The sequence below is a fragment of the Scyliorhinus canicula genome, chromosome 15 (genome assembly GCF_902713615.1).
Source record: "Scyliorhinus canicula chromosome 15, sScyCan1.1, whole genome shotgun sequence".
Taxonomy (NCBI): domain Eukaryota; kingdom Metazoa; phylum Chordata; class Chondrichthyes; order Carcharhiniformes; family Scyliorhinidae; genus Scyliorhinus; species Scyliorhinus canicula.
In genome coordinates, this window is record NC_052160.1 from 647910 (window position 1) to 675251 (window position 27342).

The following is a 27342-nucleotide window of genomic DNA, read 5'->3' on the forward strand; positions in this document are numbered from 1 at the left end:
CAGGCAGCCAACACAACCTTCAGGATCCTCGATCTGGCCACTGTGTCTATGGCCCTAACTACATTCTCCCCAATTACGACTACATTTCTTTTTTCTCCTCCCACTTGAATGGCTCCCGGTACCACGGGGCTGTGGTCAGTTTGCTCATCCTCCCCTACATTTGTCCACTTTAACTTTGGAAAAAATTACTTTGTAAAATGTTCAACTTGTCAAATTGCTTGTAGCTACAAGTTGAAAGTTTTATTTGGCGGATCAAATTACAAAACCACTTTCTAGTTTATACTTCAAGTTTTTAAAAAGAATCTAAGCACAGATTTACAGATGACTCACAAAAGCCAAGTAGTTTTCTTTGTTGTTTGCTCTTTCACATTATTACTACAATGTCTACTATTCTAGCTCAAAACCTGTGTTTGGTACAAATTCTATTTATAACTAAACGGCTGCTCAAACTATTGACAAGTATATTACACATTGTGCTTTTTCTAAAATACCATGGAATTTTACACATATGGACTGTTTTTACAAGATATCTAAAAAGACAATCAACCTGTTCATATTCCAGAGTGTGTGTGTGTGTGTATCTGCAGGAGTGCATACGTGTAATATAGACAGGTCACATGTTGACAATATAAAGCATGTGCAAAAGGTTTATTTTCAAATGCTATTAAAATAAATAACAATTATATTTACTTAGTGTCAAATCTCCTATTGTTTTTGAAATGCAGAACCAAATTGAATGCAGTTGAAACTAATTGTAGAAGGAAAGATGGTGACTATTAATCACAAGCTTCTCTGATGCTCAGCATAATCTCATGGGGGGTGGGTGGAAACACGATAACAGGCACCACTTCAGAAGGAGTGGGAATGGATTCTTCAACTTCCTCCATTCTCTGTCCAACTATAAATAAAATCAAACAACTAGGTCAGTCAAACTACAAATGTAATTCTTTGTTGAACAAAGTTTGTATATAATATCGACTTTAGTATTGTTTAACATTTTTATCCAGTTCAAGATTGTTCACTGTTTTAAATTGGCAGTTTATACCCTCTGTGATCATTCCAAACAACTCTGGAGCAGATTATCAGACAGTGTGAATTCTGAGCAGGAGGAGGTGATTATCAGACTGAACTTGGAACAGGAGCAGGTTATCAGTGTGAATTTGGAGCGAGGAGATTATCAGGCAGTGTGAATTTGGAGAGGAAGAGATTATCAGTGATTTTGGGGCAGGAGGAGATTATCAGACAGTGTGAATTTGGAGAACAAAGAAAATTACAGCACAGGAACAGGCCCTTCGGCCCTCCCAGCCTGCGCCAATCCAGATCCTTTATCTAAACCTGTCTCCTATTTTCCAAGGTCTACTTCCCTCTGTTGCTGCCCGTTCATATACCTGTCTAGATGCCTCTTAAATGATGTTACGTGCCAGCCTCTACCACCTCCGCTGGTAAAGTGTTCCAGGCACCCACCACCCTCTGCGTAAAAAAACTTTCCACGCACATCTCCCTTAAACTTTCCCCCTCTCACCTTGAAATCGTGACCCCTTGTAAGGGGATTATCAGGCAGTGTGAATTTGGAGAGGGGATTATCAGAGTGATTTTGGGGCAGGAGGAGATTATTAGACAGTGGGAAATTGGAGAGGAGGGGGATTATCAGTGTGATTTTGGGGCAGGGGGAGATTATCAGTGTGAATTTGGAGGGGATTATCAGGCAGTGTGAATTTGGAGCGGGAGCAGATTGTGTGTGGTTCTGTGCGTGTAAAATCCTAAATTACATTTGTGTAAAATGATGCAATGCTTTCGAGCGTTGCAGTTTTTTGTAAATCAAATAATATAAATGTTCAGTTTTCAACATATTACATATAAACTATTAATACATTTAAGTAAAAATGTGTAAATTAAATATATACTTTAATTACCGTACACATCTCCTGCATTTGATAATCCTGACGCCAGTTGCTACCTGACACCTAACCCTACCAAAGGTCATATTTAAACAATATACAGGTGTCTGTGTCTGAAGGGCAGGGGATACTTTAACTCTGGATGATATCCCTTTTAATCATAGAATCCCTCCAGTGCAGAAGGCGGCCAGGCCATTCAGCCCATCGAGTTTGTACCGACCCTCCCAAAGAGCACCCTACCTCAGTCCACACCCCTGCCCTATCCCCGTAACCTCACCTTTTGGACACTTTTTATTTTCAGTTTAGCATGGCCAATCCACCTGCACATCTTTGGACATTATCTTTTGAGTGCTCAAATATACATTTTCATTTCTCACCTCATCTCATCAGGGGAATTGGCCTAGGTAGAGTGCTCTTTCAGAGGGTCGATGCTGACTCAATGGGCCAAATGGCCTCCTTCTGCACTTTAGGGATTCTGTGATTCTATCTCTGTATATATCAACCATTCTAGAAATTAAAATTGACCACTTTACTGTTGCAGGTACTTGAAATCTAGGACAGTTTGAACCATGTACAGTAGCAAATTACTGCCACTATCTCAGCAGGTCTGGCAGTATCTGTAGGGAGAGAAGAGGTAAAGTTGAGTCCAGATGACCGTTTGTCAAAGATTACCAGTGTGAATTTGGAGCAGGATGAGATTATCACAGTGCCCATGATTGTCAGCTTTGACAAAGGGCCACCTGGACTCAACGTTCGCTCTCTTCTCTCCCGACAGATGCTGCCAGACCTGCTGAGATTTTCCAGCATTTTCTTTTGGGTTTCAGATTCCAACATCTGCAGTAATTTGCTTTTATACTGCCACTATCTTTCATTTTAAATGTATTGCGTGGATTCTTACTGACGGAGAATTGAATATTTTTCATACACAAATCATACTGGCAATTGTGCAGAACATAATTGGGGAATGAGACGCCTTTTCCAAAATTTCACATTGTGTGCCTCACAGCAGCAAAGTGTCAGCTGGAATGATAACAGGTTAGCACATTAACTGGTGTGAAGTCTCTTGCTTACTGTGATATGCAACAGGAATGGTGGGTGGACTTTGAGAACACAACGCAACGGTGGACGGTCCTCGGAACAAAAACCTTCTAATTCGAGCTAGGTCGTTCAGGAGCGACGTCAGCTTCACATGAGGGTTATAGGAATTGGGAAGTCTCTTCTGAGATTAAGTCCGTTTCAAAACTGGGATTGATTTTTTTTTTAAGCAATGGTATTAAGGGACCTGGAACTAAGGGAAGGGGGTGGGGTTATGACATAAAGCAGTCATGATCTAATTAAATGGGAAAGCAGGCTCAAGCGGCTGAATGGCCTCTTCCTGGAACTATGATCTGATCATAAAGCCAAGGGCAGTAGGTACACGGTAATCAAACCAGCTGCAAGTTCCCCTCCAAGCCACTCGCCACCCAGACTTGGGAATAGAACACAGAACATAGAAAAATACAGCACAGAACAGGCCCTTCGGCCCACGATGTTGTGCCGAACCTTTTGTCCTAGATTATCATAGAATTTACAGTGCAGAAGGAGGTCATTCGGCCCATCGAGTCTGCACCGGCTCTTGGAAAGAGCACCCTACCCAAAGTCAACACCCCCACCCTATCCCCATAACCCAGTAATCCCACCCAACACTAAGGGCAATTTTGGACACTAAGGGCAAATTATCATGGCCAATCCACCTAACCTGCACATCTTTGGACTGTGGGAGGAAACCGGAGCACCCGGAGGAAACCCACGCACACACGGGGAGGATGTGCAGACTCCGCACAGACAGTGACCCAAGCCGGGAATCGAACCTGGGACCCTGGAGTTGTGAAGCGATTGTGCTATCCACAATGCTACCGTGCTGCCCTTAAGAACAAATTAATCTACACTCCATCATTCTACCATAATCCATGTACCTATCCAATAGCCGCTTGAAGGTCCCTAATGTTTCCTACTCAACTACTTCACAGGCAGTGCATTCCATGCCCCCACTACTCTCTGGGTAAAGAACCTACCTCTGACAGCCCTCCCTATATCTTCCACCATTCACCTTAAATTTCTGTCCCCTTGTAATGGTGTGTTCCACCAGGGGAAAAAGTCTCTGACTGTCTATCTATTCCCCTGATCCTCTTTTAAACCTCTATCAAGTCGCCCCTCATCCTTCTCTGTTCTAATGAGAAAAGGCCCAGCACCCTCAACCTTTCCTCGTAAGACCTACTCTCCATTCCAGGCAACATCCTGGTACATATCCTTTGCAACTTTTCCAAAGCTTCCACATCCTTCCTAAAATGAGGTGACCAGAACTGCACACATTACGCCAAATGTGGCCGTACCAAGGTTTTGTACAGCTGCATCATCACCTCACGGCTCTTAAATTCAATCCCTCTGCTAATGAACGCTAGCACACCATAGGCCTTCTTCACAGCTCTATCCACTTGAGTGGCAACTTTCAAAGATCTATCAACATAGACCCCAAGATCTCTCTGCTCCTCCACATTGCCAACAACCCTACCGTTAACCCTGTATTCCGCATTCATATTTGTCCTTCCAAAATGGACAACCTCACACTTTTCAGGGTTAAACTCCATCTGCCGCTTCTCAGCCCAGCTCTGCATTCTATCTATGGCTCTTTGCAGCCGACAACAGCCCTCCTCACTATCCACAACTCCACCAATCTTCGCATCGTCTGCAAATTTACTGACCCACCCTTCAACTCCCTCATCCAAGTCATTAATGAAAATCACAAACAGCAGAGGGCCCAGAACTGATCCCTGCGGTACACCACTGGTAACTGGGCTCCAGGCTGAATATTTGCCATCCACCACCACTCTCTGACTTCTATTGGTTAGCCAGTTCGTTATCCAACTGGCCAAATTTCCCACTATCCCATGCCTCCTTACTTTCTGCATAAGCCTACCATGGGGAACCTTATCAAATGCCTTACTAAAATCCATGTACTCTACATCCACTGCTTTACCTTCATCCACATGCTTGGTCATCTCAAAGAATTCAATAAGACTTGTAAGGCAAGACCTACCCCTCACACGTCCGTGCTGACTATCCCGAATCAAGCAGTGTCTTTCCTGATGCTCAGAAATCCTATCCCTCAGTACCCTTTCCATTAATTTGCCTACCACCGAAGTAAGACTAACTGGCCTGTAATTCCCAGGGTTATCCCTATTCCCTTTTTTGAACAGGGGCACGACATTCATCACTCTCCAATCCCCTGGTACCACCCCTGTTGACAGTGAGGACGAAAAGATCATTGCCAACGGCTCTGCAATTTCATCTCTTGCTTCCCATAGAATCCTTTGATCTATCCCGTCAGGCCCGGGGGACTTGTCTACCTCAAGTTTTTCAAAATTCCCAACACATCTTCCTTCCTAACAAGTATCTCCTTGAGCTTACCAGTCTGTTTCACACTCTCCTCTCCAACAATATGGCCCCCCTCATTTGTAAATACTGAAGAAAAGTACTCGTTCAAGACCTCTCCTATCTCTTCAGACTCAATACACAATCTCCCACTACTGTCTTTGATCGGACCTACCCTCGCTCTAGTCATTCTCATATTTCTCACATATGTGTAAAAGGCCTTGGGGTTTTCCTTGATCCTACCCGCCAAATATTTTTCATGCCCTCTCTTAGCTCTCCTAATCCCTTTCTTCAGTTCCCTCCTGGCTATCTTGTATCCCTCCAGCGCCCTGTCTGAACCTTGTTTCTTCAGCCTTACATAAGTCTCCTTCCTCTTAACAAGACATTCAACCTCTCTTGTCAACCATGGTTCCCTCACTCGACCATCTCTTCCCTGCCTCACAGGGACATACATATCAAAGACACGCAGTACCTGTTCCTTGAACAAGTTCCACATTTCACTTGTGTCCTTCCCTGACAGCCTATGTTCCCAACTTATGCACTTCAATTCTTGTCTGACAGCATCGTATTTACCCTTCCCCCAATTGTAAACCTTGCTCTGTTGCACGCACCTATCCCTCTCCATTACTGAAGTGAAAGTCACAGAATTGTGGTCACTATCTCCAAAATTCTCCCCCACTAACAAATCTATCACTTGCCCCGGTTCATTACCAAGTACCAAATCCAATATGGCCTCCCCTCTGGTCGGACAATCTACATACTGTGTTAGAAAAGCTTCCTGGACACACTGCACAAACATCACCCCATCCAAACTATTTGATCTAAAGAGTTTCCATTCAATATTTGGGAAGTTGAAGTCGCCCATGACTACTACCCTGTGACTTCTGCACCTTTCCAAAATCTGTTTCCCAATCTGTTCCTCCACATCTCTGCTGCTTTTCTTGGGGCCTACAGAAAACTCCCAACAAGGTGACTGCTCCTTTCCTATTTCTGACTTCAACCCATATTAACTCAGTAGGCAGATCCCCCTCCAACTGCCTTTCTGCAGCTGTTATACTATCTCTAATTAACAATGCCAACCCCCCCCCACCTCTTTTACCATCCTCCCTAATCTTATTGAAACATCTATAACCAGGGACCTCCAACAACCATTCCTGCCCCTCTTCTATCCAAGTTTCCGTGATGGCCACCACAGCGTGGTCTCAAGTACCGATCCATGCCTTCACCCACCTTATACCTGATGCTTTTTGCGTTGAAGTATACACACTTCAACCCATCTCCGTGCCTGCAAGTACTCTCCTCTGTCAGTGTTCCCTTCCCCACTGCCTCAGTACACGCTTTGACGTCCTGAATATTGGCTACCTTAGTTGCTGGACTACAAATCCGGTTCCCATTCCCCAGCCAAATTAGTTTAAACCCTCCCGAAGAGTACTAGAAAACCTCCCTCCCAGGATATTGGTGCCCCTCTGGTTCAGATGCAACCAGTCCTGCTTGTACAGGTCCCACCTTTCCCAGAATGCACTCCTATTATCCAAATACCTGAAGCCCTCCCTCTTGCACCATTCCTGCAGCCACGTGTTCAACTGCACTCTCTCCCTATTCCTAGCCTCGCTATCCCGTGGCACCGGCAACAAACCAGAGGTGACAACTCTCTCTGTCCTGGCTTTTAACTTCCAGCCTAACTCCCTAAACTTGTTTATTACCTCCACACCCCTTTTCCTACCTACGTCGTTGGTACCAATGTGCACCACGACTTCTGGCTGCTCGCCCTCCCCCTTCAGGATCCTGAAGACACAATCCGAGACATTCCTGGCACCCGGGGGGCAACATACCTTCTGGGAGTCTCGCTCGTGACCACAGAGTCTCCCATCTATTCCCCTAACCATTGAATCTCCTATTACTATTGCTTTTCTATTCTCCCCCTTCCCTTCTGAGCCCCAGAGCCATACCCGTGCCAGAGACCTGGCCGCTAAGGCCTTACCACGGTAGGTCATCCCCCCCAACAGCATCCAAAACGGTATACGTGATTTGAAGGGGAACGGCCACGAGGGATCCCTGCACTGTCTGCCCGTTTGTTTTCTTTCCCGTGACTGTAACCCAGCTACTCTTGGTCTGTACCTTGGGTGTGGCTACCTCCCTGTAACTCTTCTCTATAACCCCCTCTGCCTCCTGGATGATCCGAAGTTCATCCAGCTCCAGTTCCCTAACACTGTCTCTGAGGAGCTGGAGTTGGGTGCACTTCCCGCAGGTATAGTCAGCGGGGACACCAGTGGTATCCCTCATCACCCACATCCTACAGGAGGAGCATGCAACTGCCCTAGCCCTGGCAAAGATTGGTGGGAGACTAGAGGACTGGGAAATCTTTAGGGGGCAACAGAAAGCTACTAAAAAAGCTATAAAGAAGAGTAAGATAGAGTATGAGAGTAAACTTGCTCAGAATATAAAAACAGACACTAAAAGTTTTTACAAATATATAAAACAAAAGAGTGGCTAAGATAAATATTGGTCCTTTAGAGGATGAGAAGGGAGTTTTAATAATGGGAGATGAGGAAATGGCTGAGGAACTGAACAGGTTTTTTGGGTCGGTCTTCACAGTGGAAGACACAAAAAACATGCCAGCGACTGATAGAAATGAGGCTATGACAGGTGAGGACCTTGAGAGGATTGTTATCACTAAGGAGGTCGTGATGGGCAAGCTAATGGGGCTAAAGGTAGACATGTCTCCTGGCCCTGATGGAATTCATCCCAGAGTGCTAAAATAAATGGCTAGGGAAATTGCAGATGCACTAATGATGATGTACCAAAATTCACTATATTCTGGGGTGGTCCCGGTGGATTGGAAATTAGCAAACGTGACACCACTGTTTAAAAAAGGAGGTAGACAGAGAGCAGGAAATTATTGGCCAGTGAGCTTAACTTCGGTAGTAGGGAAGATGCTGGAATCTATCATCAAGGAAGAAATAGCGAGGCATTTGGATAGAAATTGTCCCATTGGGCAGACGCAGCATGGGTTCATAAAGGGCAGGTCATGCCTAACTAATTTAGTGGAATTTTTTGAGGACGTTACCAGTGCAGTAGATAACGGGGAGCCGATGGATGTGGTATATCTGGATTTCCAGAAAGCCTTTGACAAGGTGCCACACAAAAGGTTGCTGCATAAGATAAAGATGCATGGCATTAAGGGTAAAGTAGTAGCATGGATAGAGGATTGGTTAATTAATAGAAAGCAAAGAGTTGGGATAAATGGGTGTTTCTCTGGTTGGCAATCAGTAGCTAGTGGTGTCCCTCAGGGATCCGTGTTGGGCCCACAATTATTCACAATTTACATAGATGATTTGCAGTTGGGGACCAAGGGCAATGTGTCCAAGTTTGCAGATGACACTAAGATGAGTGGTAAAGCGAAAAGTGCAGAGGATACTGGAAGTCTGCAGAGGGATTTGGATAGGTTAAGTGAATGGGCTAGGGTCTGGCAGATGGAATACAATGTTGACAAAGAGGTTATCCATTTTGGTAGGAATAACAGCAAACGGGATTATTATTTAAACGATAAAATATTAAAGCATGCCTCTGTTCAGAGAGACCTGGGTGTGCTAGTGCATGTGTCACAAAGTTGGTTTACAGGTGATTAAGAAGGCAAATGGAATTTTGTCCTTCATTGCTAGAGGGATGGAGTTTAAGACTAGGGAGGTTACGTTGCAACTGTATAAGGTGTTAGTGAGGCCACACCTGGAGTATTGTGTTCAGTTTTGGTCTCCTTACTTGAGAAAGGAAATACTGGAACTGGAGGGTGTGCAGAGGAGATTCACTAGGTTAATCCCAGAGCTGAAGGGGTTGGATTATGAGGAGAGATTGAGTAGACTGGGACTGTACTCGTTGGAATTTAGAAGGATGAGGGGGGATCTTATAGAAACATTTAAAATTATGAAGGGAATAGATAGGATAGATGCGGGCAGGTTATTTCCACTGGCAGGTGAAAGCAGAACTAGGGGATATAGCCTCAAAATAAGGGGAAGTAGATTTAGGGCTGAGTTTAGGAGGAACTTCTTCACCCCTCTTACCTTACAGAATATGGCTGCCCTGTGGACCAACTGGACCTCCGCCCTCCGACTCTGCTCCCAGTCAGCTGCACTCTCTGTAAACTCCTGGCTCCCTTCTCACTCTTTGTGGAAATGAAATGAAAGGAGCACCTTGCTCCCTCCTCACCTAACTCTCTCAGTCACCAAACTCTCACTATAGCACTCAAATGCACTAAATTCAGCACTCTGTGCGAACCCTGTTATATATGTCCCTGTTTCTTAACTGTCGGTGGGTCAAAATCCTGGAGCTCCCTCCCTAACAGCATTGCTGCAAGAAGGCAGTTCACCACAACCTTGTCAAGTGCAATTACGGATGGGCAATAAATGCTGGTCTTGCCAATGATGTCCACATCCAGTGGGCAAATATTTAAACAATCTTTAATTTCTATTATAGTGGATGAAGCATCAGGAGAGGAACATTTATGAGGCAGTGATCATTGTAGCATGAAGTTTAGATTGGTTATGGAAAATTATGAGGAACAACCTAAAGTAAAGATAATTAACTGGAGGAAAGCTAACTTCAATGGGGAAAGAATGGTCTGGCTCTGATTAACTGGAATCAAAGGCTGGCAGGCAAAACGGTATCTGAACAATGGACTACTTTTGAGAAGTGAGAGAATTTGGCATAGTCAATGTATATTTCCACGCAGGGGAAACACTTCAGCCAGGATGACAAAAGAAATTGAGATTAAGATAAAGCGGAGAAAGTGTGTTGTGTCAGGTGGCCAGGCTAATATCGAAGGTTCAGAGCGGAAGTGAAAATGCAAAACGAGAAGCAAAGAGAGAATGAAAAAGGAATTTAAGGTCTTCATAAGCCAAGAAATAGTAAAAGGTTGGTTTAAAAAAAAGTAGGGATCTAAAAGGGGCTATACACATGGAGTTCGCGTCAAGGCTAAGGAATTAATTGAATATTTTGCATCTATCCCTACGAAGGCCATGGTGTAAAAAGGAGGCAATTCAGTCACTCAAAGGGTATAAAATTGATACGGAGGTATTGGATACGCAACTCAAAATTCTGATAAGCTCATGAAATAAAAGGCATATTAGCAACAATGATACAAAATTGACTGAGTGACAGGAAGCAGATATGAGTGGTTAATGGATGTCTTTGAACTGGAGGAAGGTTTGTAATGGAATTCCTCAGGATCTGTTGGAGCTCCTGCTCTTGCTGTGTATTAGTAACCTGGACCTTGGTGTACAGGACACGATTTCAAAATATGCGATGCTAAACTTGTAGAAAGAATACGGAGAGATAATGTAAAATAAGGATATAACTCTAAAGAAGGAGCTGGGTGTATATGTGGAAAAATCATTGAAGGTGGTTGGGCAGGTTGAGAGAGTGGTTAATAAAGTATGAAATGAAATGAAATGAAATGAAAATCGCTTATTGTCACGAGTAGGCTTCAATGAAGTTACTGTGAAAAGCCCCTAGTCGCCACATTCCGGCACCTGTCCGGGGAGGCTGGTACGGGAAGTATACAGTATTCTAGGGGCTGAGAGTATAAGGAGGTTATGCTGAACCTGTACAGCTGAACCTGTACAGAACTCTGGTCCAGTCTCAGTTGGAGCAATTGCGTGGGATTTTCTGCCCCCCCCCCCCTTGCCCCCCCCGCCCCCCTCCCCCCCCGCTGCCCCCCTGCGCCCCCCCCCCGCCCCCCCGGGTCCCTGGTGCTGTGAGGCAGCAGAGCTAACTACTGTGCCACTGTGCACTTTCACTACACAGACTGCAACAGATCAAGCTGGAGTGGTTCATAAGAACTAGGAGCAGGAATAGGCCATCTGGCCCCTCGAGCCTGCTCTGCCATTCAATAAGATCATGGCTGATCTTTTTGAGGACTCAGCTGCACTTACCCGCCTGCTCACTGTAAGCCTTAATTCCTTTACTGTTAAAAAATCTATCTACCTTTTGCATTAAAAATATTTAACGAGGTAGCTTCACTGGGCAGGGAATTCCACAGATTCACAACCCTTTGGGTGAAGACATTCCTCCTCAACTCGGTCCTAAATCTGCTCTGCCTGAGGCTCTATGCCCCACTTTTCCTGGGGTAGTAAGGGATGGACACCAAATGCTGGTTTTGCTAGGGTGCCCAGATCCGAAGAATGAATATTTTGAAAATGTCTTGTGAGGGCACTTCTGCAGCTTTAAAGGTTAAATGAATGCAACCATGGCAACACAAACCCATGTTCTGTCCTTGAAAAACCAGTTGTACATGGATTTTATATAGTCTGACTCAGTGAAATCTGAACTCTGACTTTCAATGGAAATTTAATACAACCGCTGAAAATAGCTGCAGATGCCGCTCCTGACTGCCACTGCAGTAGCTTCCTGCAGCTATGCAACATACACACACAACTTAAAAAGGACATAAAGTCAAAGTGCACACTTCCTGCTCACGGAGCACAGCACATTATAAACACCAACAGCATAGCAGCCAGGTTTTTCACTTCCTTCTCACTGAGGTAGCATGCAGAAATGTTTCCACATGAAAAGTTATAGCTTTGGGGGAATGGTCATGAAGAAACCATCATTCATAGAGGAAAAACAATGGTAAAGAAAACAACGTCTTTGAATCCATGATTACTGTTAAACATCTGCAATTCTGGAAGGGAGGGATTTCACTATTTTCGGTGATATTTTTAATCTGTGATTTATCCCATTGAAAATTGCAAAAGATCTTCCCTCTAGGCAACTATATAATCAAAGTTGCCCCAGTTTCTGCTAACAGCCCCCCCCCCCCCCCCCCCCCCCCCCCCCCCCTTAGGCTGTTACATGATTAGCACATGTCCAACCATCAAAATATCAAGAGAGTCTGTTAATTCTTATTCTACGGATGAGTTCCTAGCACAAATAGCAGCAATTAGTAATAACATAAGACCATAAGATGTAGGAGCAGAAGTAGGCCATTCGGTCCATCGAGTCTGCTCCACCCTGGATCATGACTGATCAGATGTGATAATCTTCAACTCCACTTTCCTGCCTTTTCCCCATAACCCCGGTTTCCCTCCCTGAATAAAATTCTCTCTATCTCAGCCTGGAACATTCTGAACAACCCAGCCTCTACAGCTCTCTGTGGTAAAGAATTCCACAGATTTGCTACTCTCTGAGATGAAATTCCTCCTCATCTCTGTCTGAAATGGCGACCTCTTACTCTGAGATTAAACCCTCTGGTCCTACACTCTCCCCCAAGGGGTAACATTCTCTCAGCATCTACCCTATCAAGCCCCTTGAGAATCCGATATGTCTCAATAAGGTCACCTCCCATTCTTCCAAACTCCAATGAGTAGAGGCCCAATATGCTCAATCTTTCCTCATAAGAAAACCCCTCCATCCCCGGGGCAGCCTAGTGAACCTTGTCTGTACTGGCTCCAATGCCAGTATATCTTTCCTTGGATAAGGGGACAAAAACAGTTCACATGTCTCTCCATAAGTAGGAAGATAGCATATAATGGATCAGAATTCGTGGTAGTTGAGCATTTAACATAACCTATCACTAGACTTGCATCTTCAACTCAAAACAATTTAGGTTATTCTTTCAAGGGATGTGGGCAACTTGTTGTCCGTTCCTAAATGCCCTTGAACTGAGTGGTTTGCTAGGCCATTTCAGAAGGCAATTTCTTTGGGTCTGGAGTCACATGTAGGCCAGACCGGGTAAGGATGGCAGATTTCCTTCCCTTAAGGGTATTAGTGAACCAGGTGGGTTCTTAACAACTGATAAGTTAGCATGGTCACCATTACTGAGTCTATATTTTATAATACAGATGTATTAATTGAGTTCAAATTCCACCAGCTGTGGCAAGATTTGAACCCATGCTCCCAAAACATTAGCCTGTGCCTCTGGGTAGATAATCCAGTGACATTACCACTTTCTGCAAGTATGAGTTGACAAAGCAGCAGAAAGAGATGTCAGGAAGCAGAGGTCGTTTTAAGTGATACATGGTTGTATTGTTTGATAATAGAAATAAGGTATAGATTTAAGTGAGTTTAACTTAGTATTTTTGTGTAAGAAAGGGTAAAACTCCAGTTAAATTTATGTTAAACAAAGGTGTTCACGTATGGAGGTTTTTGGTTTCAGTTCAAACTGTGTTGGTATTGTGCTCAGAGAGTTTATGACATGGAAGATGAATGAGAGCATTGGAGAAAGAATGAGTTGTGGCTTAGCAACTGGGGCACATTTTGGGTAGGAAGGTTTTTTGAGTTTAGTTTTAGCTGAAGTCCTATCAGTTGAAGCTTAGCATTGAGAGAGAAGGTCGCTCTCACAGCCCTGCTCATATCATAGAGTAATGGACAAGAAAGCAGGTCCAGAAACTAAAAGACAGTCAGTTCTAGAAACTAGAAAATGAAGATAAGTTCCTAGGAAGATTGAAGTAAAAAAGGCTTAAAGAGGAACTTCCCTTGGACAGAGTACAGGCTCATTGAAGTTAAAGTCAGGGCTGAAAAGTGTAGACCTAGTGGAGTTAGCAAGTGAAAAGCCAGTGATATTGGAAGCATTCCTAAGGTTGGTGATATCTTACGACAGCCTGTGGCATAAATGCCTGAAGCAATTATGAAGAAATTGGTGGCTGGATCCCTGAGAGACTGTATGAAAGTTTGAAAGCTCCTGGATGTTTAAGAAAAAGGAATACTGAGAATTTAAAAACCTGGAGGTGGATCCTTGCTGAAAATAGCTGAGGGAAACCATTGTTTGAAAGAATATTCTGAAGTTTATCTGTTGAAGAGCAGAGTTTGGAATCCCAGGCTGGAGTACAGGGTGGCCCGCCTCTCACCCACCGCATCCAGCAGGGTCTCCAGCTCGGTGTCAGTGAAGTGTGGTGCCGTGCGCCTTACTGCCATCTCATTGGCTGGCATAGTGTGTGCGTGTGAGGAATGAATTGTGTATATGTGGCTGCAGCTTCTTCCTGAGTGTCTATCGCAAATCTGACAAATCTAGTACGTTTCTCATTAGGGTCGATTGTGTTCTTTCTGGTGCCAGTGCTAGCCCCTGAAAAGTTGCTGACTCGGTCTGGGTGCGGCGCCAGTTTTGCTTTCGTGGAACTTCATGAATCCTGCCCTGGTGTCAACGCTAAGCCTCAGGAACGAAGTATCTCGCCCAATGTTGTGCGCCTTTATCCTTGTCATTCAACAGAAAATTCTGGCCCAATTTTTAAAAAAAGGAACACACACAGGAAAGGGACACCACAATGTAGCCTTGTTGAGGAAGTGACCCTGGAAATACTGACAACAGACACCAGAGTATCGTACAAGGCATTTAGTGGCTGACCAAGGTGCATCTTCAGCCTTTTTGATCTCAAGCTCATTTCATTAGTGCTGTTCATTGTTTCTTTCTCCAGATACTGCCGGGTGTCACAAGCACATTGGCCGACTATTGTTAGATCTTACTGTAGAATACCGCCAAACAGTCTGCATTTAAATAAAAGAAAAATACCGCGGATGCTGGAAATCTGAAATAAAACCAAAACATTCTGATAGCATCTGTGGAGAAACAGAGTTAACGTGTTGACTCTGTATGCTCTGAAATGTCATCGAGACACAAAACGTTTCTCCCTCCACAGATGTTGCCAGAGCTTCTATTTTCATTATAGGCAGCTGCATTTCTGCTTTAAAAACCTCGGTTATATTTTACAATTGGTTCTGATGGATGAGTTTTCTCATTATATGACTGAAAATCCAATCTACAGGTGTCTGCATAGCTCTCTTAGGAACATTGCACTTGTCTTTCTGGGTCAAATAATGGCCTGGGCTTTGTGATAAAGCAAGGCACTCAGCGCTGACCTTGAAGACAACTGTGCTGAGAGCTCTCACAATGTCTGTGGAGAGAACTTTACCTCTCGACATGCAATTAATTGTAGAATGAGTTTAGTAGAATGAGGTGTGATCTCATTAAAACATACAAATTCTGAAGGAGCTTGACAAGGTAGATACCGTGAGTTTGCGCAGGCTGGGAATTCAGGCCCTGAAATGGGCCACGCGTTCAGCATTGAGTTGAGGAGAAATTTGTTTATTCAAAGGCCTGTGAATCTTTAGTGTCTCTGCCCCAAAGGTTGTGGAAGTTCATTGTTAACCATATTTTGGGCGGCACAGGCAGATTTCTGTTCTCTGTGGAAATGAAGGGATTTGGGGAGTGGATTTGACACCCCAGATCACTCACATTGAGATCAGAATCCGAGATCATATTGAATGACAGAGCAGGCACGACGGGCTGTGTGATCTATTCATTTCCAGTGTGTTCTGGTAGCATCTTTATTTGGGATTCCCTTGACAATCCGCAATTATGTAATCAAGCTGTCCAAAAAACTAATCATGTTAAAAAACTCTCATCGACAGCCACCCAGGAAATTAAAGCATTTCCATGAGGTCTACATCCTCCATTGGATGAACACAGCTGAAGAAGAAACATAAAAACGAATGGGAAAAATAGAAAGCAAGAGAAGTTAGTAATAGATTAAAGGAAAGAGCCTTGTAATGTTGTCAAGAAGAATAGTAACGCGGGGGATTGGGAAGATTGTAGAATTAAGCAAAAGGATGACCACGATATTAATAAAATATAAAATAGGAGAGTAAACTAACAAGAAACATAAAACTTTTATAGAATAGAAACATGGAATGTTAGCTAGCTCTCTGAAGGAGCAATTCACCTAAAACCACTGCCCGGCCTGTTCCCTGTGGCTCTGAAAATCATTTCCTTTTCCATTAACCATCCAATCCCTTTTGAAAGCCTCAATTGACCCTGCCTCCATCACCCTCAGGCAGCATTCCACATCCCAACCATGGAGATTCTATAGATATGTAAAAAGGAGATTCTCAAAAGTACCTTACAGGTACAGAGAAGCAAAATTATAATGGGGATTAAGAAAATGGCAGATGCAAATACATTACATCTGTCTTCAAGGTAGCAGAGACAAAAATATTTCTGGAAATTGGCATTCGAATAGGTAGGTGCTTGGTGGCTAGCGTGACCACAATGGGCCGAATGGCCTCTTGTGCTGTGAAACGCTATGGGCGGGATTCTCTGACCCCCCCACCTGGTCGGAGAATCGCCGTAAATCCCGCCCCCGCTGGCTGGCGAATTTTCTGGTGCCGGGGATTTGGCAGGGGAGGGAATCGCACGTCGCCGGTCAGTGGCTGCTGGCAGTAGCCCTCCCGGTGATTCTCCGGCCCGTGATGGGCCGAGTGGCCACCCATTTTTCGGCCGGTCCCGTGGGCATATGTTACGACGGGTACTTACTGGCGGGACCTGGCTGCGCAGGCGGTCTCCGGGGAGTGCAGGGGGATCTGGCCCCGGGGGGTGCCCTCACGGTGGCCTGGCCAGCCACCGGAGCCCACCGATCCGCGGGCGGGCCTGTGACGTGGGGCGTGACGTGACGTATTCCTCTGGGCGGGCTGGTGTACCGGTCCGCGATGGCCGGCGCGGAGATGAACCCCCCCTGTGCATGCGCTGGGATGACACCAGCACACGCTGCCGCACCTGTGCATGCACCAACTTGCGCCAGCCGGTGGAGGCCCTTCGGTGCTAGTTGGCGTGGTGCCAAGCCCCTTGCGCGCCAGCCCGCACGGCACAAACCACCCCGGCGCCGGCCTAGCCCCTGAAGGTTTGGAGGATTCTGCACTTTCGGGGCGGCCTGACGCTAGAGTGGTTCACGCCACTCCTTCACGCCGGTGTTGCCCGCCCCTCCGGATTCCGAAGAATCCTGCCCTATGAGTCTAATATTGGGGAACCAAAGACCTATTGAGAATGAGGAACTAGAATAAATTAGTAATTGCAAAGAAAATACTGGAGAAGTTAATAGAACTGAAAGCTAACAAATCCCCTGGACCTGATGGCCTACATCTTGATATTTTAAAAGAGATGGCTGCAGAGATAATAGATGTTTGTTTTGATCTGCTAGAAGTTCCGAAATTCGAGAATAGTGCCTGTCAATTGCAAGGTAACAAACGTAACTTGCTATTCAAGAAAGGAACTATAGGCCAGTTAGCCTGACGTCAGGGACAATACTACAATATACTATCATAGATGAGGTAACAGGGCGTTTAGAAAATTATATGTTTGCGGCCAGTGCAGATTTATGGAAGGGAATTTCTGTTCTCGTACCTATTCCTGATTTCAACATGGTAACCAGAATCACCTTTGCTTCCGCTATATGTTTTGGGGGATGCAGTGGACTCAACTGCAACTCAAGTTTAAAGGATAATTTGGTGGAATAGATTGGCCTGTCCATTGTGAAAGCACCTTTGTTTTTAGACATTTCATTTCATGAATGAGATTTTAAACATTTTGTTCAGGGAATTTGTTGATGTCACTGGTTGGATCAGAGTTCGTTGTCCATCCCTAATGCCACATGTGGTGTTGAGCTGCTCTTTTTGAACTCCTGCACTCTGTGTGGAGTACGTACATCCTGAGTGTGGTGATGGGTGGTCTGTTCAGTTTAATGCTTATTTGACCTTGTATTAGCAGTTTGAACAACTTGCTAGGCCATTTTGGAAAGTAGTTAGGAGGCTAAAAGTTTGCTATTTGTCTGGAGTCACATGTAGTCTGGACTGATAAGGACTGCAGATTTCCTTCACTGACGGGCATTAATGAAGCAGATAGATGATCACTACAACAGCTTTTTATTTATTGATTGAGTTACATCCTCAGCTATCATGGTAGATTTGTGTTTCTGGGAGATTAGTCCAGGTTTCTGGATTAGTAGCTCAGTTATTTTTAACTGAGAGGTACTAACAGTGACTGACTGACCTGGTTTGACTGGGACTAATTAGTGTTGCCAGATCAATGGCTGGAATGATAATTTAATTGCGGATTTGTCTCAGAATATTATCTTCTGGAAATCTGTTGAGACTATCTTATACAATGCATTAAAGTTCAAGGCTTGATACAAACTCATGTCACCTTTCGATTCCTGTTCAGCCCAAAATGCAATGACTTTTTTCTGAAAACCTCGGTTTTCTTCTTTGAGTTCTTTTTGCCACTGTCGCAGCTCTTGTATCTCAGGATCACAGCGAACCTGCGACAACACAATCAGATACACTCAAAAACATGGGGAAATTAGGTCAGATCATTTTTTTTTAATCATTCATCAACTCTCTTATTTCAGGTCTATTTGAAAGAAAACTGATTAAAACAGCTCTGATGTTCTGTTGCTTTGTGTTCTAATGCTGTTTCAATTTAGATCACATACGTCAGTAGAAGACTATATTGTACATTACAGGAACAAGTGTCGGACATTTAACTCCACAAGCCTGTTCCATTACATCAATGAAATTAGGGCTGATTTTCAGCCTAACTCCAAATACCCCCTTTTCTTTCATATTCTTAATATCTTTGGTTAATAGTCTATCAATCTCAGTTTAAATTTAATAACTCAATCTAGCATCAATTACCATTTGTGGAAGGGGTTCCAAACATCTACCACCCTTTATATGTAGAGGTCCATCCAGGGCAAAGGAGCCCGCTTGATTGGCCATCCACAAACATGCAATGCCTCCACCACCGACGCACAGTGGCAGCCGTGTGTACCATCTACAAGATGCACTGCAGTAACTCACCAAGGTTCCTTAGGCAACACCTGCCAAACCCACAACCACTACCATCTAGGTGGAAAAGAGCAGCAGATGCGTGGAGACACACCTGGAGGTTCCCCCTCCAAGCCACTCAGCATCTGACTTGGAAATATAGCATTGTTCCTTCACCATTGCTGGGTCAAAATCCTGGAACTCCCTCCCTAACAGCACAGTGGGTGTACCCACACCAAATGGACAAGGAGGCAGTTCAATGCCATCTTCTCAAGAGCAATTAAGGTGGGCTAGCTAATGATGCCCATTTTCCATGAATGCCTAATTTCAATTCTGAAAGATTTGGTCCTAATTTTTAGACTCTGGGCGCGATTCTCTGGAAAAATTTCAGTGTGGTAGTGTGCGGAGTTGCCGCGAGCTTCCCTGCGCTTGGCCCAACGAGGTCGGCAACGCTATTCAACATTAATTAGTCCACTTAATGAGGCTTCACGGGCTTCTTGTCGCAAATGATGGCTCACCAGCTGATTCACTGGGACTGCGCTCGCCAGCTCCCCGCTAACAAGGTTGAGCAGCAGTTAAGCTGCACTTGCTCAGCCAACCCCAGCCAGCTCACAATAATAGTGCCGAGGAGACCGGCCCCAAGATTCAGGGACACTGACCTGGGAAGGCTCCTGGATGTGGTGCAGGTCAGGAGGGATGCCCTGTTCCCCTGAGGGTGCCGGGGGATGAGCCACAGGGCAGCCAGTGTTGCCTGGAACGAGGTGGCAGCTTGGGGAGTGTGACCAGGAGGACTGGCCTCCAGTGCTGGGAAAAAAGGTCAACGACCCACATCAGGTAGCACGAGTGTGTAGACCCCCCACCCCCGGGAGCATCTGCTCCCAAACCCCCTGGCGGCCCCCAGTCCTCCCTCCCCCCTCCCAACCCCACTCTCACACCCCCTCTCCCACCACTGTGAACCACATGTGTGGCTAACGATGCCCCCTCTGTGTCTCCTCAGGAAAAGCTCTCCCACAATCGGCAGGAGAGGGCCCAGACTGCTGGTGGGGTGCCGGACATCCGAATCCTTACCTCCTTCGAGGAGCAGGCCCTTGATGATGCTGGGCAGCCAGGGCTCGAACCAGTTGCCTCTCTGTCCCAGGGCCTAATGGGCACCGACCGGGAGGAGGGGGCACTGGGTGCTAAGCCAGACCCGTCCAATGGAGTACCGACAGTGGCCACCAGCTCTCCCGAGTTCCACCCCTCTGAGGAGGTTTTGTCTCAAGGTCAGCACACAGGACAGGGTGACACAGCTGTGCATGTGTCGCCGAAAGTGAGCGAGGGGCCCTCCGGGGGTTGGAGGGGGAGGCACCACCGGAAGTGGGGTATTGTACAGCACAATAAACTCCTTTTTGCACAACCATTATGATGTCTCCGTCACTTTCTTCTGTAATGCGGGTTGAACCCCAGACCCCCCCTCACCTATCCTTTGGCCGTGGACATGCCCCCCCCTCACCTATCCTCTGGCCGTGGACATGCCCCCCCTCACCTATCCTCTGGCCGTGGACATGCCCCCCCTCACCTATCCTCTGGCCGTGGACATGCCCCCCCTCACCTATCCTTTGGCCGTGGACATGCCCCACCTCACCTATCCTTTGGCCGTGGACATGCCCCACCTCACCTATCCTTTGGCCGTGGACATGCCCCACCTCACCTATCCTTTGGCCGTGGACATGCCCCCCCTCACCTATCCTCAGGCCGTGGACATGCCCCCCCTCACCTATCCTTTGGCCGTGGACATGCCCCCCCCTCACCTATCCTCTGGCCGGGGACATGCCCCCCTCACCTATCCTTTGGCCGTGGACATGCCCCCCCCCTCACCTATCCTTTGGCCGTGGACATGCCCCCCCCCTCACCTATCCTTTGGCCGTGGACATGCCCCCCCCTCACCTATCCTCTGGCCGGGGACATGCCCCCCCTCACCTATCCTTTGGCCGTGGACATGCCCCCCCCCCCTCACCTATCCTTTGGCCGTGGACATGCCCCCCCCTCACCTATCCTTTGGCCGTGGACATGCCCCCCCCCTCACCTATCCTTTGGCCGTGGACATGCCCCCCCCTCACCTATCCTCTGGCCGGGGACATGCCCCCGGAGCTGTGCCCATCCCCTGGGTGTTCGGATGTTGCATGTCTGGTGTTGCCTCCTGCAGTGTCTGGGCATCAGTCTGATTGGGTTGCTGGACGATGATTCCCACATGCTACCTGGCCCGTCCACCCACGGGAATTCACTTGGGGTGTGTGAAGTGCCCACTTCACCACGATTACCAATTCCCTGTTGGCAACAGCCCTCAGCCGCACGGCCCGAGGCCTCAGCAGTCGGTGGGGGTTATGGGTGGTAGTTGGGGCAGATAGACAGGGACAAGAGTTGCCCCCGGAACGATTACACATGGTCCAGGGGTTGGCATGGTGGTGCTGCACGCGGTTGCCCCCTGGCCCTCTTCCACCCCCCCGCCATGGCGGCCCACCCCTGCAGACGGTCACCCACCCCCCAGCCGAGGTGGAGGGGCTTCCATGAAGGGTCAAAGGAAGAGTTTGGAGAGTGACTGGAGTTAGGGGTGGTTTTGTTTTATTATTTTCCATTTATTTAAAGAGTGCCAGTAAAAGGGCAAGGAGATTACTCCTGCCCAATGTGGGCAGTGACTATACGACCATTGGCAGTTTCAAAACTAAGGTTAACAAGTTTTTAATTTGAAAAGGTATGAAACGTTTCAGAGCCAAGGGTGGTGAATGGAGGTAGGATATTGTTCAGCTGTGATCTAACTGGATGGCAGAACAAACTCAAGGGGCAGAACAAACTCAAGGGGCTGAATGGCCTACTGGAGGGTCCTCATGTTCCAATGTTGCTGTAATTCCATAACAGTGGGAAAAATTAACTCCAGTGAACATTGAGACTTCTATTAGTGTATGAAAGGAAGCCCACTGTCCAAATAATGGTTTATAAGTGAAGTTGATAAAAATCAATTCTGCTGCCCTGAACCTGTCATCTAGTATTCACCCCTAGCCGTGAACATTATTTCCAATGGAGATATTAGAGGCAGCACAATGTGTGGTATTCAAAAACGGCTATTTCACAGGCCCAGCAGTTCTTCTGCACAATGAGAATTCAAACACTCTGGACAACCTCGTCTCAGGACTAACTACTTTAACTTTTCACAACAGACTTTTTTTGTAAAAAGGCATAGGTCCTTGCAATATCCGATAGAACTGTAACATCCGAAACAACTATAATACCATATGCAACTAATTATAATAATGTAATACCCTATACAACTAACCATTGAATTGACACTGCTGGAGCGCAGCACCTTGTAATATTCTGTACAAACATACAGGACAATTTACATCAGTGAACTTTCCTGAGGGACACACAGGCATTTGTCAATCATGGGACCAAGCTCATGGGAATGTTGTTGGAGCATTGAGAATGCATTGCGGATCTCGGCCCACTTTTCCAATTGATTGCTTCTTCTATCGGTGTTCCTGGGCCCCTCGGACTAAAGAAATTTGCTCCAATGTCTCATTTTTAACAAAGTGCAAATGTTGGACAGCAAATTTTAACTTAAGACAATTCACAAGTCTTGGAAAATGAGGATTGTTTTTCTTTTAAAAAATGATAATTTGGGAAATACAATATTTGACTTTCAAAATCTCCATGATATAAACCAACCCGAGAACTGAAACAGGATAAATTGTAAAGACCCTCAGGTGAAGTTCAAACAGAAATCTCAGTGCAGAAAGAACATTCAGTTACTTCAATGTCACAGTCAGTTATGTAATACTCTGAATGGGGAGACTGCCAGCCTTATTATAGTTTCAAACTGCCCTAACAAAACAGCCATGCATTCTGTAGCACAGCATTATTCCCTGTAGCACATGATTCACATTTTAAGCAGTCTTCGTTTTGTATTTAACTCATTGCTTTCTATGAATAAATTATTTATACATGCCCACTTATTTTGTGTACGTTTTATTTATAACTACACGTCATATATAATTTCTCTGTTTTTCCTAATTGGTAGGAAAACAAAGGTAATATTGAAAGATTTATACTTGTATCGGTAGACATTAGAAATAAGATATAATTTTAAGTGGGTTTAATGTTTCTGTGCCTTGAAGTGTAAAACCTATAGTTAGATTCATGCCGGCCAAAGATGTTTGTATGTGTAGGATTGGTTAAGTCCCAACTGTATTTCCATTGTGCTTGGAGAGAGTTACGGCATGAAGAATAAATAAACCAGCAGTGGTGCTTAGCAACTAGGGCCTTGTAAGGCAGAGAAGCTTTTAGGTATTAGTTTAGTTCCACTTTATTGCAGTTGGTGACAGGACCTTGGGGGATGCAAATCTCTTAGCTCAGCCAGAAGACAGATTGGTCAGGAAGTGAACTACAAAGAGCCAGGCATCCTATCGTACAAGTTAAAGTCCAGATAACTAGGGAATTGGGCAGAAAGGAAGTTTATGAAGTCTGGAGTTAAATAAACAGTGATCAAGATATTATTCAAAAGAATTCAAGGAATAGCAAACAAAATGTTCTGAGTTAAAGAAATAATTGCGTAACCAGATTTAAAGTGGGACAGCAGACTGCAAAGGTAAAAAAATGTCTGATGCCATTTTAATATAGTCTAGGAAAAAAGGGTTAAAGCAATTGTGAACAGTTCCGACAGCAGTGAAGATAAAGAAATCTTAAAGGGGTTGGTGCAAAATCTTGGACTGGGTTTGCTGTTAAAAGTGGAGTCAAAGCTTTGTTTATAAGAGTCATTTGGAAAACCTGGTCTGGATTTCAGAATGCAAACCACTCCATAGAACCACTACGATGCATAAGGTCATTTGGCCCATCCAGTCTGCACCAAATCTCTGAAAGAACACCCTATCTAGGCTCATGCCCCCCGCTTACCCCATAACCCCAACAAACCTTTTGGACACTAAGGGGCAGTTTAGTATGGCCAGTCCACCTAACCAGCACATCTTTGGACTGTGGGAAGAAACCGGAGCACCCGGAGGAAACCCATGCAGACCATGGGCGAATGTTCAAACTACACACAGTCACCCAAGGTAGGACTCAAACTAAGGTCCCTGGTGCTGTGAGGCAGCAGGGCTAACCACTGTGCCGTCAGAGATTTTAATGTGTTTTTTTGGGAGTGGATTTTTGAAACTCTCATGTGACAAACATCAGGGGGGAGTGTAAGGAAAAATTCACAGAAATTAACTTGGGTTCAGCGTGGAGAGTGTATTTGACCACAATCACCTTGGGTGCTTAAAAGGGACTTTGTGTTAATGGGACCAATGTAGATTAAGATGTAATTTGCAATCCGAGTTAATCCTAACCGGTGTGTAATTGTGAAGCTAAGGTGGGAGTAAAGGCGTATTGTATCATACTCCAATTTTTATATCATAGAATCATAGAATTTACAGTGCAGAAATGTTTAATAAATGTATTTTTCTTGTTGTTAAAACTAATTATTGGTCCTGTGACTCAATTCCTCCACAATTATAAAAACAATTAAAATTACGGGGTGCGACCAAATGGCCACGCTGCGCATGAAAAGCTGCTCGTGGCCGATGAAAGCCGGGAGACCCCCCCTCCCGGGATCTATCCGGCTCGCCACGCCTCGCGAGATCCAATGCAAATCTGCACATTAGAGCGGACAGCTACCCTCACTCTAATCTGCAGATTTCCGAGGCTTTGGGATTTATCCCCTTGGCTTCAGAGACCTCGGGGAAAATGCTGTTCAGCACTAGTCCCCCACAAACAGCACTCGTGGGGGTCTCGGAGGAGATCGGAGGCCCTCCCGCAGCTGCATGCCCTTTGAGCAGGGTGATGTCCTAGCTCTGCTGGTGCCACCTGGTAACTCTGGCACTGCCAGCTTGCATGGGCACTGGCAAGGCACCAAGCTGGCAATTTTCTGCATGCACAATGAAAGATTGTTAATATAATAATATTAATCTTTATTAATGTAAGTAGGCTTACATTAACACTGCAATGAAGTTACTGTGAAAAGCCCCTCGTCGCCACATTCCGGCGTCTGTTCAGGTACACAGAGGGAGAATTCAGAATGTCCAATTCACCTAACAGCACGTCTTTCGGGACTTGTGGGAGGAAACCGGAGCACCCGGAGGAGACCCACGCAGACACGGGACGAACGTGCAAACTCCGGACAGATAGTGACCCAAGCCGGGAATCGAACCCAGGCCCCTGGTGCTGTGAAGCAACAGTGCTAACCACTGTGCTACCATGCAGCACACTGATTAGTTGCATATTTTTTTACATATTTTAATTAGTTTGTTTTCAGAATAATTTTACCCTTGCCTTTGTGAAGCTTTGTATATTTCGTATATCTTTAAACTTGTGCAGTTGATGCAGATGTTAAAATCTAGGCTTTAAAAGTGAAGGCCTCAGGCTAATCTTTGTCTGTGTGCAAGTGTGTGACCTCCTTTATGCAACCTTGTTCTTTAACTGGAGTGAATTTCAGGGTAAAAGCATTACAGCTCTGATGATACCATCCCATTACTACTAAGAGCCCACCTTGTTACTTTCCCTTGCCAAGTAGAGACAAAATGATAGCGAACCTTGTTTCGATCTGGTTTTAATGATATGCAATGGAGCTAAAAGCATAATTATGTCCCTTTTATTAAAAAAAACAAGGAATTTAATGGAAAGTCATTTCTAACTGGTGGAATAGATGTCTATCTTCCTTTTACAGGACATTATGTACACCTTTTTTCTTTGGATAACATAACAATTACTACTAAGGATGCCTGTTTACATAAATTGTGAAGCTTTAGTTTTGACTCTTGCATTGATGCTAATTATCTTATTTTTGCCTCAGTTCAACCATAGTGTCTTTAATTTGTCAGCAAATCCTGAGATAATGTATCCAATCAAAATGCCCCAGACACATAAAGCATCAATCATCCGCTGATTAATCTGGTAGATTTTACTCCATAGAGTGTGTGGTGATATGATTTGCATACCTGTCTGCCATTGGGGCAGAACACCGGCTTACCATTGGCCCTGGTCTGTCATGTGCCTCTCGACCGGAGAGGCTGAGTTAACCGCGCCTCCTTGCCGAGGTATAAATAGTCAAACGCCCGGCGGTCGTCCATTTTATTGTAGACGACCGCAGGGCTAAGTTCTAGTTTATTAAAGCCTAACTTTTGTAAAGCAACTTGTCTCTCGTACAATTGATGGCACATCAGAGTGATAGTCCCTGATTACCTGCATTGCTTTCACTATATACCTGAAAGTCCATTTCAGGTATTCATCACCGTGTGTGAATAACTTCCCAAAATTAGCCCTACATCTTTGGTTTCAATCGGTCACTTTGTCTTTCTTTAATTCAAAGTGGTTCTCCAAATTAACTTTTCCCTTACTATTTTAGATTTATAGGCTTATAGCTTTATATTATGATTCTTCCCAGCTCATATTTTTTCAAGGTTGGATATCCCAACTTTCTCCTCTTTGTCCTCAAAAATCAACACTGATTTATTGTAATAGCTCCACTCGGCATCACAACAGGGCCCAAATGTACCCTTTATATCTCTGCATCCAAACTGAATGCACAACTCAAATCCATGATTGTCCATATTGCCCATTGTTCTGTTTGCTTTGTCAATCATGGAGTCAGTCATTGAAGCAGTAAAGTGACAAGTCTAGTAGCAATTCAATGTATTTTTCGCTTTTATATTGTTTAATTTTAAAAAAAAAATTTAGAGTACCCAATTCATTTTTTCCAATTAAGGGGCAATTTAGTGTGGCCAATCCACCTACCCTGCACATCTTTGGGTTGTGGGGGTGAAACCCACGCAAACACGGGAGAATATGCAAACTCCACACGGATAGTGACCCAGAGTCGGGATCGAACCTGGTACCTTGGCACATGAGGCAGCAATTCTAACCACTGTGACACCGTGCTTCCCTGATATTGTTTCATTTTTAAAGTAATTTTAATTACACCAGTAGACACTTGGGCTAAATACCAATATAGTAGATATAGATTATAAGGAAGTTCAATTTTAACCACAATTTTTAAAATACCAGCACTGCTCTACAAACTATGTAGAGTCCCCACAAAAGTATTCTCTGGATAGTATCTGAAGTATCCAATGGGCTTTACATCTAATTAATAGTTTGAAGTGTAGTCACTGAAGGAATTTGGGCAATGAGGTTCCAATTTGCACAGGGCGAGGTTGCACAAACAACAATAAGATAATGATCAGATGATAGAGGGCACCCATCCAGCAGAGGGCAGCAGAGCAGAGCTACTGATCAGCTGTTCTGGGGAAATTTGCATACGTGCAGTGCGGTCAGCCTAATTTGAAGATGTACCTGCGAAGGAGACCTGAGGAGTTTGAGTGAAAGCAAGCATCCAGCAGAGGGCAGCAGAGCGGAGCTCTGATCAGCTGTTCTGGGGAAATTT

General features: G+C 45.1%; 1 protein-coding gene across 1 annotated transcript in view; it reads right to left on the bottom strand.

Annotated features, from left to right (window-relative positions):
* Positions 1–632: 632 nt before the first annotated feature.
* The window catches only part of iqck (IQ motif containing K), a 132035-nt gene continuing 105325 nt past the window's right edge, over positions 633–27342 (bottom strand). The window contains exons 8-9 of the mRNA XM_038819251.1: positions 18271–18385; positions 633–898 (exon numbers count right to left, since the gene is read on the bottom strand). Coding sequence (XP_038675179.1) covers positions 777–898; positions 18271–18385 — 237 coding nt within the window. The 3' untranslated portion in view covers positions 633–776. The remainder of the gene's footprint in view (positions 899–18270; positions 18386–27342) is intronic.